At 35.6% G+C, this 14706-nt stretch overlaps 2 protein-coding genes across 2 annotated transcripts in view; both read left to right on the top strand.

Annotated features, from left to right (window-relative positions):
* Positions 1–13511, top strand: part of LOC136816130 (uncharacterized) — a 28834-nt gene extending 15323 nt beyond the window's left edge. The window contains exons 13-15 of the mRNA XM_067072563.1: positions 9213–9275; positions 13030–13092; positions 13311–13511. Of these exons, the coding sequence (XP_066928664.1) occupies positions 9213–9275; positions 13030–13092; positions 13311–13379 (195 nt within the window). The 3' untranslated portion in view covers positions 13380–13511. The remainder of the gene's footprint in view (positions 1–9212; positions 9276–13029; positions 13093–13310) is intronic.
* On the top strand, positions 4020–6195 carry LOC136816122 (uncharacterized). Its single transcript, XM_067072555.1, has 2 exons — positions 4020–5333; positions 5579–6195. The coding sequence occupies exons 1-2, from the start codon at positions 4020–4022 to the stop codon at positions 5813–5815; spliced, it is 1551 nt and encodes a 516-aa protein (XP_066928656.1). The 3' UTR covers positions 5816–6195.
* Positions 13512–14706: the final 1195 nt, after the last annotated feature.

Genomic DNA, 14706 nt, shown 5'->3' with positions numbered 1-14706 from the left:
AGGTTGCTTGATTGCATGCTTTGACCTGATAATAACTTCTCTAAGACATTCTGGGTGGGCACTCACAACAAAGCTCATGAAGTATAACAAATGGAGTTTAGATTAAAAGTGTTACAGATTCTCGTTTTTAAAGTGAATTTTACTTGGGTCTATTGCAACTGGTTATATTTAGTTTATATTAGTTTCTTATTTTATGTTTAGTTTTGCTAATTTACTCTGGTTTATACTTTTTATATTTCCAGATATTTCAGAAACTAGATCTTTTGTTAAAACTGTTCTAAGATTTTCTAAGATTGTGAAAAAGTGCTTTTACATTGTTTTCATCTGTTTTCATGTTTAAAAAATAAGGCAATCAATATACCCGAATGTATTACTGTAAATTACGCCTGGCTTATTAGTTGGGCTAATAGTAAGGAAATTAAAATTAACAGTTATAAGGGTGGGTTTAATTTTGATGAGTGTAGAATTGAGAAAGATTAATAAGTAATAAATTTATTTTTTGTAGGTATAGGGTTTAAGAAGGAAAAGTCCTTAAGTACCCGGGTACTTTTTGGGTTGGTATGGGGTCTAGAAGAGAAAAGTCCTTAAGTACCCGGGTACTTTTTGGGTGAGTATAGGGTCTAGAAGGGAAAAGTCATTAAGTACCCGGGTACTTATTTGGGTGGGTGGTATGAGTCAAAATTTTTTTTAGATAAGTACCCTCTCTAGGCTATGCTTTAGTACCCTGAGGCTTGACCCCCCCCTGTTAGGACAGGGATTTAATATTGTCCGTGCACCATCCCCTTGACAATTGGATCAGGGGGGGTACATGTTCAGTGTAGTGACCCATGGCCGGTGGGGTGGTGGTTTTTCGAAGTTATTTCCATTTAGTACATGGTAGTAAAAAGGGTGGTCTCCTAAAAAAAATCCCTAAAAAAATTACTACCATGTACTAAATTGGGTGGTACCAAAGTAAACTTTAATTTTAAAGGATAGTAATGTAGTATATTCAGCTAGATTTGATCAAACCAAATCGAAAAACTGAAAGTTGTATTATCGTACTGCACTGTACTGCATGTGCCATTTCTCTTTCTTTGTTTATTTTTCTCTTTCTTTCTTTTTGTTATGTTTAGAGATTTCAATTTCGAATGTTTACATAAATCAGTGCGGATTTCGCCGTGACGTTTAAAGTTATTGAAGGACTTACTTATTCAAAACATAAAATAGTCATTAACTCAAGAAATGATTTTCACTAGGTTTACCGTATTACTTCGAATAAACGTCCCCTCGAATAAACGTCCCCTCGAATAAACGCCCCTCCTAAAAGAAAAATTATTTAATAAACGCCCCCTCAAATAAATGCCCCCTTGGAATGAACGCCCTCTCTAGTGGAGGGGCGTTTATTAGAAACTTGTGACTTTCAATACAGATTTTAGTCATTTCTTGTAACCAGAGCAGTTTTTGATGCAATTTTAATCGTTGAACCAAAGAAGTTTTGCACTAAAATCCTGATAAAGAACTAAAACAAAGAAAGGGCATAGTTGCTCTAAATATTAGACTTTAGACTAAAATAATTAAAAAAACGCCCCCTTCTTTTAAACGCCCCTCTTAAATATTAAATAAACAACCCGGGCGTTTATTCGCAGTAATACGGTAAGTAGGTTCAAGGAGCCAGCGAAAGCTTTTCTATCCCAAAATTTTAGAATAAAATCATGGTTAGTATCAATGACTGTATTTAATAATAATAATAATAATAATAATAATGTATACAAGTTCAAGGCACACGAGGGCCTCTGAGAACCGGATCTTGATTACAATTGTCTTGTCTCGAATCTTTTCGGATGTTTTTTCCAAGCTTCGTTGAGTCTTTCTTTAAAGATTTTGACAGTCTTTGCCTCTACAACGTATTTTGGTAATCTATTCCAGTTTGGTATACTCCTGTAAAAGAACGAGTTGGTTTGTGCGCCTCGGAATCCATCTTTACCAAAATTTGGTATCAGCTCATCTTGTGTCTCCTGTTCGGACGTGTTCGAGTCGATAATTTACTTGGAAGAGTATTTTTATCGTAGTAGTGGAGATGTTTGTATACTTGGACCATATCACAAAAGAGTCTCCTGAATTCAAGCGTGGGGAGGTCAAGTATGCGCAAGCGTTCTTCATAGGACATATCTTTGCAGATAGGCACGAGTTTTGTGGCGCGTCTTTGTACACCCTCGATCAAATTAACATATTTTCGAAGTTTAGGTGACCATACCGACTGAGCATACTCCAAGTGCGGACGGACAAACGAAGTATATAGTACTAGGAAGATGGATGGATTCAGATGTTCAAAGCTCCTGTTAATCACTCCTAGTATTGAATTTGCCTTCTTTACCTGCTTTGCAATATGCTCCTCGAATGTAAGTTCTGAGTCGATCACAATCCCAAGATCTTTCTCTTCAAAAACATGTTCAAGCTGATTTCCATCCAAACAATATGGATAGGCATGTTTGATGTCAGAGAATTTGCCAATAGTTAGTACGTGACATTTGTCGGGATGGAAATTTAATAACCATTCTTTCGACCACTTAACTAGCGCGTCTATATCCTGTTGGATGGAAATAGAGTCTTCGATAGTGTTGACCTCTTGGAAGATTTTGGTGTCATCAGCAAAAAGGAGTATAAATGATGATATCACTCTTTCAGGAAGATCGTTGATGTAAAGAACGAACAATAACGGTCCAAGGACACTACCCTGTGGGATACCACTAACCACGTGATCCGTTGTCGAAAATGATTTATTTACTTTCACTGATTGGGTTCGTCCATTTAAAAATGATTTTACCCAAGACATTATCGGACCATCTATGCCGTATGCTAATAGTTTCTGGCATAAACGACGATGAGGTACAGTGTCAAAGGCCTTTGCGAAATCAAAATAGATACTATCAATCACTTTTCCCTCCGATGTACTTTCACAGCACGTATCCAAGTAATACAACAGTTGCGTAACGGTGGATCGATTTTTGATAAAACCATATTGCTTGTTCGATAAAAGATGTTGATCAAGAAGATGCTCCATAATATGCTTTCTCACTATTGACTCCATCAGTTTGCATACTATTGATGTCAAGCTTACAGGTCGATAATTTACTGCAAGATTTTGAGCACCTTTGTTCTTCGTATTTGTTATTGCTTATCAGTAATTTTTCAAAAGAACCAGAAATGGTGGTTAGTTTCCTGCAGCGTATTAAAAGGGTGGTATGAGGATTGAAATGGGTGGTGCTAGACTTGCGTCTAAATCCTATAATGTCTCCCAATTCTGATTGGTCGAAAATTTCGATTATTGCGGACCTAACGTATCAGCTTTCGATTTCAGTAAACGCGCGAAAACGAGGTGTCGAACATTATTTTTTTCAAGTTGGAATTTGACAAGTGGTGAAGTGGATCGTCCCTACAGTATCTAAATTCCACATTTTAAGGTAAATTTTCACCTGGTTTTGAATTTTAAATTTAAAAAAAAGTAGACACTGTGAACTTGTTTGTTTTGTCTGTTGGTCTTTTATGTGTTATGTTTCTGTATATTTGTGTGGTGCAAGTGTGTGTTGTTTTTATGTTTGTTGGTTTGTTTGGACTGCGGGTCGGTTCAGGGTTATAAAATCTGGGGGAGGCTGAGTGTTGGACGTCCTTAAAACAAGTTTAAAGCCGCTGCATCTGTCTCAAGTCGGGGACTCCAGATTACATTATATTCGTGTTGGGATTTTGGGTAGTTTTTAGTGTTTGTATTTCTCGTGATTGCTGTGTATGTGTACATATGTTCTACTTGGCTTTTTAAACTTTATATCTATTTGTTTGTTGGCTCTTTTCTGGCGTAAAATTCTCATTTCTTGACAGAATATGTGAAATTATAAGACTGGTGTCGACATTAGACCAACTTGTGGTAGTCTACTAGGTATCATTTATTAATGCAAAAATACTTTATTTTGAATGCTATTATGTTTATGATTTCCGTCTGTTTCTATTCTTATATTTTTCATAATTAGAAACAGCTTTTCTTATAGATGACGGATTTAAAAAAGAATTCATTTCTTTTCAATAAAGAAAATATTCAAAACTATACTCGTAAGAATGCTTATGAAAGTAAAGACATTTATACAAAAAGATCTCGCTTTTCGTGCGTGGAAAAACTACAACCTGGAAGAGAAAAAAATAATATCTTTAGTCTGAAATGCATCCCAGAAGATTCTGAACTTGTTAAATGGTCTGAAGATCTTGGTAAGCATAAAAGACTTGCTGCAGGAAACTATGTTATAAACTATGACAGAGGGCTTCTTGACTACGATGATGTTGGTCATTTATTAACATTGCACAGAATCCAAACTATCAAAAGAGCTGTGGGGCAAGAGATAGCTTGGCTGAATAAAACAAAAGTGAAGCCAAAAAATATCAATGAGGTGATTCAAGATGACGTTTTTGCCAAATTCAAGAACCTTTTATGGTGCACACCTCCTGCTGATCTCCCTGGCATACCCATGAGCCCCTCTATACTCTCTGAACTATGCGGCAAGCGGTTTCTAAATACAGACCATATGTTATTTGTTGCTGCAATGTTGAACAGTCAGCAGTCAGATTATCATGTGTGTTATTTGAATTATCTTGGTGATTTTAAAAAGTACTTTTCTAGGGAACATCCTAAATCTTGCAAGGAAATAATTTTTTTGATTAATGTTGGTATTTTCAATTCAAAAACATTCCTAGGAAAGGATGGCTTACAAGGCAATCATTGGTCTATGGCCATTTACTCCAAAGGCAACAAAAGTTTAACCTATTACGATTCCTTAGGTTGGAATATACCTGAGGATTTACCAGGAAAGATTACTTCAATTTTTGGACAAAATAATATTGAGTCAATTAAAAGTGCCCATGATCCTGAAGCACATAAAAATGGATGTAAAAGCTGTAGTTTTGAATGTTTACCATATCCTCTTCAGACATGTGGAAATGTTTGTGGACCAATCACACTTGTGATGTGTTCAATATTTTGCCTAGACAATGATCGTTTTAAGTCTACCATCGAGTCCTATGATGACTGCTACCTACGGAAACCCACCAAATACAATGGCTTCTTAAGACTAAAATTGGCAAGTTGGTATTGTAATGGTAAAATAGACACAGATTCACTTTTTTCTAACACAGATTGCTTGAAAACCAAGATTGTTGCTTCAAGTTCCAACCAAGTAGATGATTCAAAAACTGCTATACCCTTTGTTCCTGAGCCTGAGGTCAAACTTAAAAGCACAGTCGATTCCAAAATTAAAGAGACCTCGAATTCTAAATTCAAATGTCCTTCTTGTTCTACAACTTTTACCAAAAAGGTTAGATATTATAGTGTTGTCTTTGTTTTTTGTGATGTTAGCTTTCTTAGGCTTATATGCAAGTATAAAATTGTCAATTTTTTCCTTTACAAAACACCTGAAATCAAAGCTTTCCCTTGTGTAACACACCTTTGGTCAGAAGTTTGCTTGAATGCATTGGTATTATTTCCTTTCCTGTATTTTCCAATGTTTATTTCACTTTACATATATTTTAAGACTCAATCAAAATTTTTAACACTTTTTAGGCAAATATGATGCGGCATATTTCAAATAAACATTCAAAAGATGTTTTATCCAGTGTTTCCTCTGGGAACTGTGTATGCTTTGAATGTGATTTCAAATGTCGCAGAATTGTTGAACTGAGAAAACATCTTGTTTCAAACCATGGATTTACAGAAGAATGTGAATCTTTAAATTTCAAAAATTTTGAAGGTGTGTTCATTTTACAAATATTTACATGTGTGACAAAAGACTTACATTGACTTACATTGACTTAACTGAATGTGAAAAAAAGAGACACCAACAAACTTACCACCAGCAGCTGACAGAGAAACATTACAATAAATTGTATTTTCATACTGAACATTTGACTAATGACTGAACAGTGATGGTTGACGTTGATGAGTAAGACTGAAAATAGATGGTCATAATAAACGGACAAATCAGCAGAAAACACTTATAGGTATCAGCCGTAAAAAACTGTGGCTGATCATCTGCTTTAAGGTATTTTTCATTACATAATTTCTGCTTGACTACTTTATTATCCAACAGGACGTCCTCTTTCAAAAGGTCTTTAGGTCTATAGGTTATCACTTCAAATCAATCTAATAAATCTAATTTATATTTGCTAAATATATCTGGATTAAATTATGGGTGGTAATAAACTTTATATGATAGTATTTATGGAAATTACTAAATTGATTTTCAACTTTTAAATTGTTTAGAATTCCAAAAGTGGAAAACAGAGTATGAAGAACAGAACAAAACACAATACATAATAAAATCTGGTGAACTCAAGAATAACCTTGGTGAAAATGTAACTTATTATCAGTGTAATAGAAGTGGTACATACACGAAGAAAAATCAGAGGCGTAGATCTAAAAGTAGTGGTAAGATAGATCTCGTAAGGCACTACTGCCTACCAGCTTTGTTATTAATGTACAATGAATTTTTGGGAAATTTGTTGAATTTTTTTACTTTTTCAACCTATCGTATTGATCAGCAAGGCCTTAACGAAAAAAATTATTGAAAACTTCTTTTAGGAACTATAAAGATTGACAAAAATTGCACAGCCACACTGAAGGTTACCATCAATAAAAATGGAGAAATCACTGTTGAGGCAAATCACACTCATTATGGTCACGAAATCCAAATTCAGCATACACGAATTAGTAAGAAACTACGAGAAGAAATTGCATCCAAACTTCATCTTGGTATTTCACGGGAAAGAATTTTGGATGATATAAGAGATTCAGCTGAAGGCACCAATTTCAAACGTGCTCACCTGATTGACAAAAAAGATTTGACAAATCTAGCCAAATCTTTTGGAGTCTCGAGCATTGAACGCCATTGCAATGATCAAGATAGTGTTGCTGCATGGATTATGGAGTGGAGCATGAAGGAAAACAACCCAGTGCTAAACTACAAATTACAATCACAAAAGCTCACAAAGCCTGTCAGCGGCTTCAAAGATACCGATTTTTACATCATCATTCAAACTGAATTTCAAAAAGCCCTTTTGAAAGAATTTGGAAAAGATGGTATCTGTGGTGATGCTACACATGGAACAAATGAGTACAAATTTCTTCTAACAACAATGCTTGTCATCGATGAATATGGAGAAGGACAACCTGTTGGATGGATGATATCAAATCATTAAACAAACGAATTTCTGGAATTGTTTTTTGAAACAATAAAAACTAACAGTGGTGAAATTCATCCTAAGTGGATAATGAGTGATCTATCCACTCCTTTTTATGATGCTTTTAAAAAGGTTTGACAAGAAAAATTCTCATTCAAGATGTCAATACATAAAATGACATAATATTTGCTCTATTGAATTCTCTCTACAGTTTTCCAGAATATGTGTCACTAATTTAGATTTTCCTTTATCAAAAAATAAATCAAAAAAAAAATTTTGTCCACTTTCTAAGAGACAGACACACTATATTACAACTCTACTTTTATCAAAAGAAAGTAAATAGATTCAAATTATAGTAATAATTCATATTCCTTTTTATTATAGGGAATCAAGAATTTGATGCTGTCCTCCAGAGCTTTCTTTATTGTTTACAAGAGAACTAGTTTTTATATAAATAAATCTCAAAATTAGATTTACTGTTCTTATTTCTAGGTGAACAACTGCCTTCCTATCAAGCTCTGATGTTCGTGGCATGTCTCTAAAGCATGGCAAGAAGAGATCCCAAAGAAGATATCAGACAAATCAGTTCAAAAGCAGATTTATGAAAAGCTTCACTATCTACGGGATATAATGGATGAAAAAGTATTTGAGAACTACCTGTCTGACTTCAAAAACTCACTTAGTCTTTCTGGGCTATGGAAATGTTTTGCTGACTACTTTGAAAAGCAATGGGCGGCTTCGGCAAAGCAGTGGGCATATTGTTACCGAATAGGGATTGGGGTGAATACGAACATGCATGTGGAAGCCTTCCATCGGGTCATCAAGTATATTTACCTCCAAGATAAACATAATCGTCGATTGGATGTATGCCTTTTCCAGCTTATCAAGTTTAATCGTGACAAAATATTTGAGCGATGCACAAAACAAACTAAAGGAAAACTTACTCATAAATCTGGAATGATTCATCAAAGACATAAAGAAAGTTTGTTACTAGAAAAGTCAAACATAAGCAGCACAAGTGAGAAGTCGTGGATTGTCAAATCTGAAAATAGACAGGCAGAGTACAACATTAAAATGGTTAGTGAACGATGTACAAAAGAATGCAAAATCAAATGTTGTCAATGTCAAGCCTGTTCTCACATGTTTTCATGCGAATGTATGGATTTTTTAACCAAAAACATTCCTTGCAAACACATACATTTGATCGCCACCATGTTAGCTTTGGAGCCTGAAAAACATCTCAACAAGGATGAGTTGGACACAAAATCAGAACAGCCTTTTGACAGCTTAGATGCTACTTTGAGTTTTATAGATGGATCAAAACCAATCAGAACGGATGAACTCAAAGACAGAATTACACGTAATCTCCTCACACTAATTGAGACAACCAAAAACGCCAATGACGAAGCAGCTTTAGTTCAACTTGACAAGCATATCAATACAGCTAAGCACACCTGTCCGCCATCCCTGTCCTACAGAAAATAAACAGTAATCAGAAGATTCAACGACAACCAAGATTTTTTTCTACGAAGAAAAAACCCAAACCAACAAATTCCGAATGGCTGGCCCAGATGCAGATGTAAAAAGGAAGCTTCAAGACAGATCTAATTGGAAGAACTTTAAAAATGGTGATTTTCTAACCTTTATGTAAATAAATTATAGATCTCGTGAAACACCTTAAAGTGGTCGAATCACTTCTGTGCCTGCAGTAAACTAAAATTACCTGTAAACTAAAAGATTCAAATAAACAAATAAAATGATTACCTTATCAAAAATGTGACCTACTATAAATTGAATACTGTAGGTCACATGAAATACAAAAGGGCAAAGTTGGGCAGTTTTAAATAGAATCGTGTGACAGTTTTTTTTCAAAATTCTGAACCAAATTGGGATGGTAAATTACAATGTTTACAATGCTTTACACAAGAAGCTTTTTTCCTTCATTTGTTACTTCACCATGTACAGATGAAACTTGAGAGTACCGTGTAATTATTACTCATTATCATTTTTCTTTTTAGAATCTCTACCAGTTTCGGCAGCTAAAGCATCTCAATCTGATACGCAAGTCAACGATCACACAGGTAATTGTTTTGCTGTTATTTCATTGGTTTAAACATTCCCAAGTCGGTAAAAGATTTTTCCATGCTCTTTAATGATTGACAAAAATGGCTTTGAAAAAGACATTGCAGTTGTTAGACTGAATACTTTTTTTTTTTTTTTTTTTTTTTTTCATCATTAATTTCTTGATCTCCAAAAGTATATTGGTTCTTCTTACAAGAAGTTGAAATATTTTATGTATATGTTATGTATATAAATGTATATAAAATTCTACGATTCAAACTGATACGAAGTGGACAGCTAAATCATTAATGGAAGCTTAGTGGGCTGGTCGGCTACGTAGTATAGAAATAGTAAATCAATGGGGAGTGTGATTTTTTTCGTGCCTTGCGTGCCTTCATGCCCTTCGTGCCTTTTGAAAAAAAGGTTGGTGCCTTTGAAAAAAAAGTTCGTGCCTTTTGAAAAAAAGTTCGTGCCTTTGAAAAAAAAGTTCGTGCCTTTGAAAAAAAAGTTCGTGCCTTTCGAAAAAAAGTTCGTGCCTTTTGAAAAAAAGTTCGTGCCTTTCGAAAAAAAGTTCGTGCCTTTCGAAAAAAAGTTCGTGCCTTTTGAAAAAAAGTTCGTGCCTTTGAAAAAAAAGTTCGTGCCTTTTGAAAAAAGTTCGTGCCTTTTGAAAAAAGTTCGTGCCTTTTGAAAAAAAAGTTCGTGCCTTTTGAAAAAAGTTCGTGCCTTTCCAAAAAAAGTTCGTGCCTTTTGAAAAAAGTTCGTGCCTTTTGAAAAAAGTTCGTGCCTTTTGCACACAGACTCTATCCGCCGCACAACATATTACGTTTTATAATATACAAACTATGTTATATAGATAGATATGCCCTCCGATGCATCGGAATGGGTCCTACCCACGATGGAGTAGGAATCACAGCGCAAGCAGACATTGCAACCCTGCAGATGCGAGCTGCCGAGCCATGGTATATACCACGACACTCGAACTACACGGGAGAACGGATGTCCTCGCAGGTGTAGAACCTCCTGAGTGTCACGGCACACCACAATGTCTGAAATATCTACCCATACTCTTGTATCAGAGTTATGGTACCCAATTCCCCTCACATGGCATGGGTTGACCCGGGCGAAGGAGCATTCACTTGCCAAGTGAATCGTAGTGCCACGGTGGGTATCGAACTCGAGCCTCCTGGACAGAAGTCAAGCACGATAACCACTACACCACTACGCCTATGTTATATCATTGTATCAAAATAGTATATTATACGGACGATAGCATCGTCTACAGTTCTTTCACTTCTTCTTTGCATCCGCGCTAATTTGCACGCGTTTGTTGACTTCTCAAACCCGACAATTCATGTATATCCTTTTTTGTCTTTCCTGTCTTTTCAAAACAAAACATTCGAATCTTGAAATAAACATTCGAAAGCGCATTCGTTAATATGCAATGTCTTCTTTTTTTTCTCATTTGTGTAATTCATGTAATTATTTTTCTAATAATCAAAAGTTAGTTATGAATTTTTATCCGGGGGGGGGGGGTGGCACTCATATAATCTGGCCTACGCCGCGCTTAAGGGTGGGGTTTTTCGGCATCCCAAATGCACTGTAAGGGTGTGTTTCTGTGAGATTGCACTGCAAGGGTGGAATTTTAAAACAAATTCAAAATAATTGTTAAAAAGAAAGGTTTTTACTTCTCGTTTGTTTGAAAAAGTTTCTATTGTCTGATAATTACAGCTGACAAGAATAATTCTCTCCGTTTTTCTTTGAAACAGAAAATTTCCCGAGCTTCTTCTTTCACGGAGATTTACAGCTGAGAAATATAGTGCACTATAAAAGGGTTGAGTAAATCAAGAGAAAATGCACTGAAAGGGAACCTTTTCAACCATATTGAAGTTGAACTGCACTGTAAGGGTACGATTTTGAAAAGCAGATTTTGCGCGGCACATACCGTCGTTTCGAAATCGAGTCCCCCCCCCCGGGGTTTTTATGAATTATGAATTTCAAAGACAAAAAGCAGCTGAAATTTGTTTAAAAAAATAAGTATACCCTGCTCGCCAAAACTACTTATATGATTTAAAGGCGTTCTAATAAAAAAAAGTGTATGTAGTTTTAAATCACCACCACCAAGTTTTTTAACCTCATGAAGCTTCTGGTTAATTTTTTTGTCATTAACTATTTTCAAAAGGCACGAACTTTTTTTCAAAGGCACGAACTTTTTTCAAAAGGCACGAACTTTTTTCAAAAGGCACGAACTTTTTTCAAAAGGCACGAACTTTTTTCAAAAGGCACGAACTTTTTTCAAAAGGCACGAACTTTTTTCAAAAGGCACGAACTTTTTTCAAAAGGCACGAACTTTTTTTTCAAAGGCACGAACTTTTTTTCAAAAGGCACGAACTTTTTTTCGAAAGGCACGAACTTTTTTCGAAAGGCACGAACTTTTTTTCAAAAGGCACGAACTTTTTTTCGAAAGGCACGAACTTTTTTTCAAAAGGCACGAACTTTTTTTCAAAAGGCACGAACTTTTTTTCGAAAGGCACGAACTTTTTTTCGAAAGGCACGAACTTTTTTTCAAAAGGCACGAACTTTTTTTCGAAAGGCACGAACTTTTTTTCAAAAGGCACGAACTTTTTTTCGAAAGGCACGAACTTTTTTTCAAAAGGCACGAAGGGCACGAAGGCACGCAAGGCACGAAAAAAATCACACTCATCAATGGGCAACCTAATATAGAAGACGCTGAAAAATAGGTTCGTCGAATAAGATGATATAGATAAAAAAACACATAGGTCGATTTGTGGGTATGCAATGAAATAGTAAATATTAAATATTAGGGAGAAAAACTACTTATATGATAATATTTTAATATATTCATAGGAGATCAAACTGAGAAGAAAATTCGAATTTAGAATAGACTAGACGTAATAGCGCAACATCGAATTAACATCAAAACTAAAACCATTCGGTTAAATTTGTAGATATTGTGATGGCAAAATTGTGGAATGGCTGCGGTAAAATAGAATATAGGTTCGGTCTCATTTAGGAATATAAAATGCTAGAACAATGTTTTAGATAAAATAAAATAAATATTAACATGAAATAAATATATCAAAAGGGGAACGCTAGAATCGCTGGTGGGCTAGAAAACACAAGAAGAGTGAGTCCAAATATATAGCAAGTGATTGAAAATAAATGACCTTAGAAAATAGACTAGGCTGCAAATGCTAAAGACTACACGTAAGTATCAGATACTAGATCGACTGTGTTGATTAAGTTTGTGACTCGAGGTTGAATTGAATTAGCTTAGAGATTTGGCTAGCGCCCTATCAAAATAAAAATTCCAGCATTTATCAGCAAAGCTTTCCTTTTTGTCAATTCGTTTGATATCAACAGGCAAGTTGTTGAAGCATTTTGCGGCCTCGTGTGCAAAGGTGCCAGTTAGACGAGATGTGTCCTCAATGTCATGTGCGACCAAATTACCATTTCGGAGCTCTCTGTCTGGATCCGGTTGTCTATTGAGTTTGAGGTATGACGGCCAGCTGGGGTTGTGGAGAGCGCTATGGGCAATCTTGGCGATTGTTAGATCAACCATCTCAGAAACTGGTAACCATTCGAGATCGATTACGTCGCTGGTTCTGGCATAACGTTTGAGCACGAAGCCAGCGGCGGCGTTCTGGACTTTCTGAAGACGCTCAATCTGGGCTTTTGTAGCATCGGTATACTACAAAGAATAAGACAGACAGAACTTTTAGAAGTTTAAATGTTCATTATTATTTTTCTTTTTAGAATCTCTACCAGTTTCGGCAGCTAAAGCATCTCAATCTGATACGCAAGTCAACGATCACACAGGTAATTGTTTAAAATTCCACACTACAACAGATTTGAGTGAGATGTTTTTGACATATATAGAAATTTGAACACTAGAAGCAATACCAAAATCTCAGGCCCTGAAAGCCATGACCCTTGAGAGACTTAAAAAGATTTCAGATTTCCAGACATACAAAACCGAGAAATTGCGTGTTAAATTGTGCGAAAATAAACTTCGATAATATTTATTGTCTTTCCAGGCTCCCACAAAGCGAAACGTATCCAGAGAAAAAGAAAACATGATGCTGGAAAATGACACCGAAAGATAACTTCAACAATATCAAATTTTTATCTTGTATTAGATTTTATTTTCAAAAGATTACGGTAAATTCAGTTTGAAGCTTTAATATTCAATATAAATAAAATTTGTACTATTCGTATATACTTTTGATACTTACTTTTTCTTATAAATTCGAACCAACTGATTTTTTAGCATTCTACGATTTCGATTTGACACCAGGGAGACTTCATAGCATTTTAAGAGCAATGTGATATTGTGATTTTCTCATCAGGGAGACTTTACAGCATTCTACGATTTCGATTTGACACCAGGGAGACTTTATAGCCTTTTAAGAGCAATGTGATTGTGATTTTCTCATCAGGGAGACTTTATAGCATTCTACGATTCCGATTTGACACCAGGGAGACTTTATAGCCTTTTAAGAGCAATGTGATTGTGATTTTCTCATCAGGGAGACTTTACAGCATTCTATGATTTCGATTTGACACCAGGGAGACTTTATAGCATTTTAAGAGCAACGTGATTGCGATTTTCTCATCAGGGAGACTTTATAGTATTCTACGATTCCAATTTGACACCAGGGAGACTTTGTAGCCTTTTAAGAGCAATGTGATTGTGATTTTCTCATCAGGGAGACTTTATAGCATTCTACGATTCCAATTTGACACCAGGGAGACTTTATAGCCTTTTAAGAGCAATGTGATTGTGATTTTCTCATCAGGGAGACTTTATAGCATTCTACGATTCCAATTTGATACCAGGGAGACTTTATAGCATTTCAAGAGCAACGTGATTGCGATTTTCTCGCATCAGGGAGACTTTATAGCATTCTACGATTCCAATTTGACACCAGGGAGACTTTATAGCCTTTTAAGAGCAATGTGATTGTGATTTTCTCATCAGGGAGACTTTATAGCATTCTACGATTCCAATTTGATACCAGGGAGACTTTATAGCCTTTTAAGAGCAATGTGATTGTGATTTTCTCATCAGGGAGACTTTACAACATTCTACGATTTCGATTTGACACCAGGGAGACTTTATAGCCTTTTAAGAGCAATGTGATATTGTGATTTTCTCATCAGAAAGACTTTATAGCATTTCATACGGCTGTATTTTTGGGAGTAATAGCGTTGAAACTAACAAGTCGTCATGCGCATAGACTTTTATACAGGTACAAGGCAGGCGTCAAGTCAATCCGCCTTTTTTCCGATCGCGCGTTAACAAACCGCCCATAATATCTACTTTGCTGAAAGCAATTCGCGCGTCCGCAATAATCGAAATTTTCGACCAATCAGAATTGGGAGACATTATAGGATTTAGACGCAAGTGCAGTGAACAGCAAAAAATTACCA

Source organism: Clytia hemisphaerica, unplaced genomic scaffold (genome assembly GCF_902728285.1).
Source record: "Clytia hemisphaerica strain Z4C2 unplaced genomic scaffold, Clytia hemisphaerica genome assembly, whole genome shotgun sequence".
Taxonomy (NCBI): Eukaryota; Metazoa; Cnidaria; class Hydrozoa; order Leptothecata; family Clytiidae; genus Clytia; species Clytia hemisphaerica.
Note: the sequence above shows the minus strand (reverse complement) of the source record. Positions and strands in the feature narration are given on the sequence as shown.

Excerpts from the sequence above, each read along its gene's own strand:
- LOC136816122 (XM_067072555.1), top strand. The coding sequence starts at position 4,020 with ATGACGGATTTAAAAAAGAATTCATTTCTTTTCAATAAAGAAAATATT. Across the intron at positions 5,334-5,578 it reads CTACAACTTTTACCAAAAAG|GCAAATATGATGCGGCATAT; the intron begins GTTAGATATTAT and ends AACACTTTTTAG.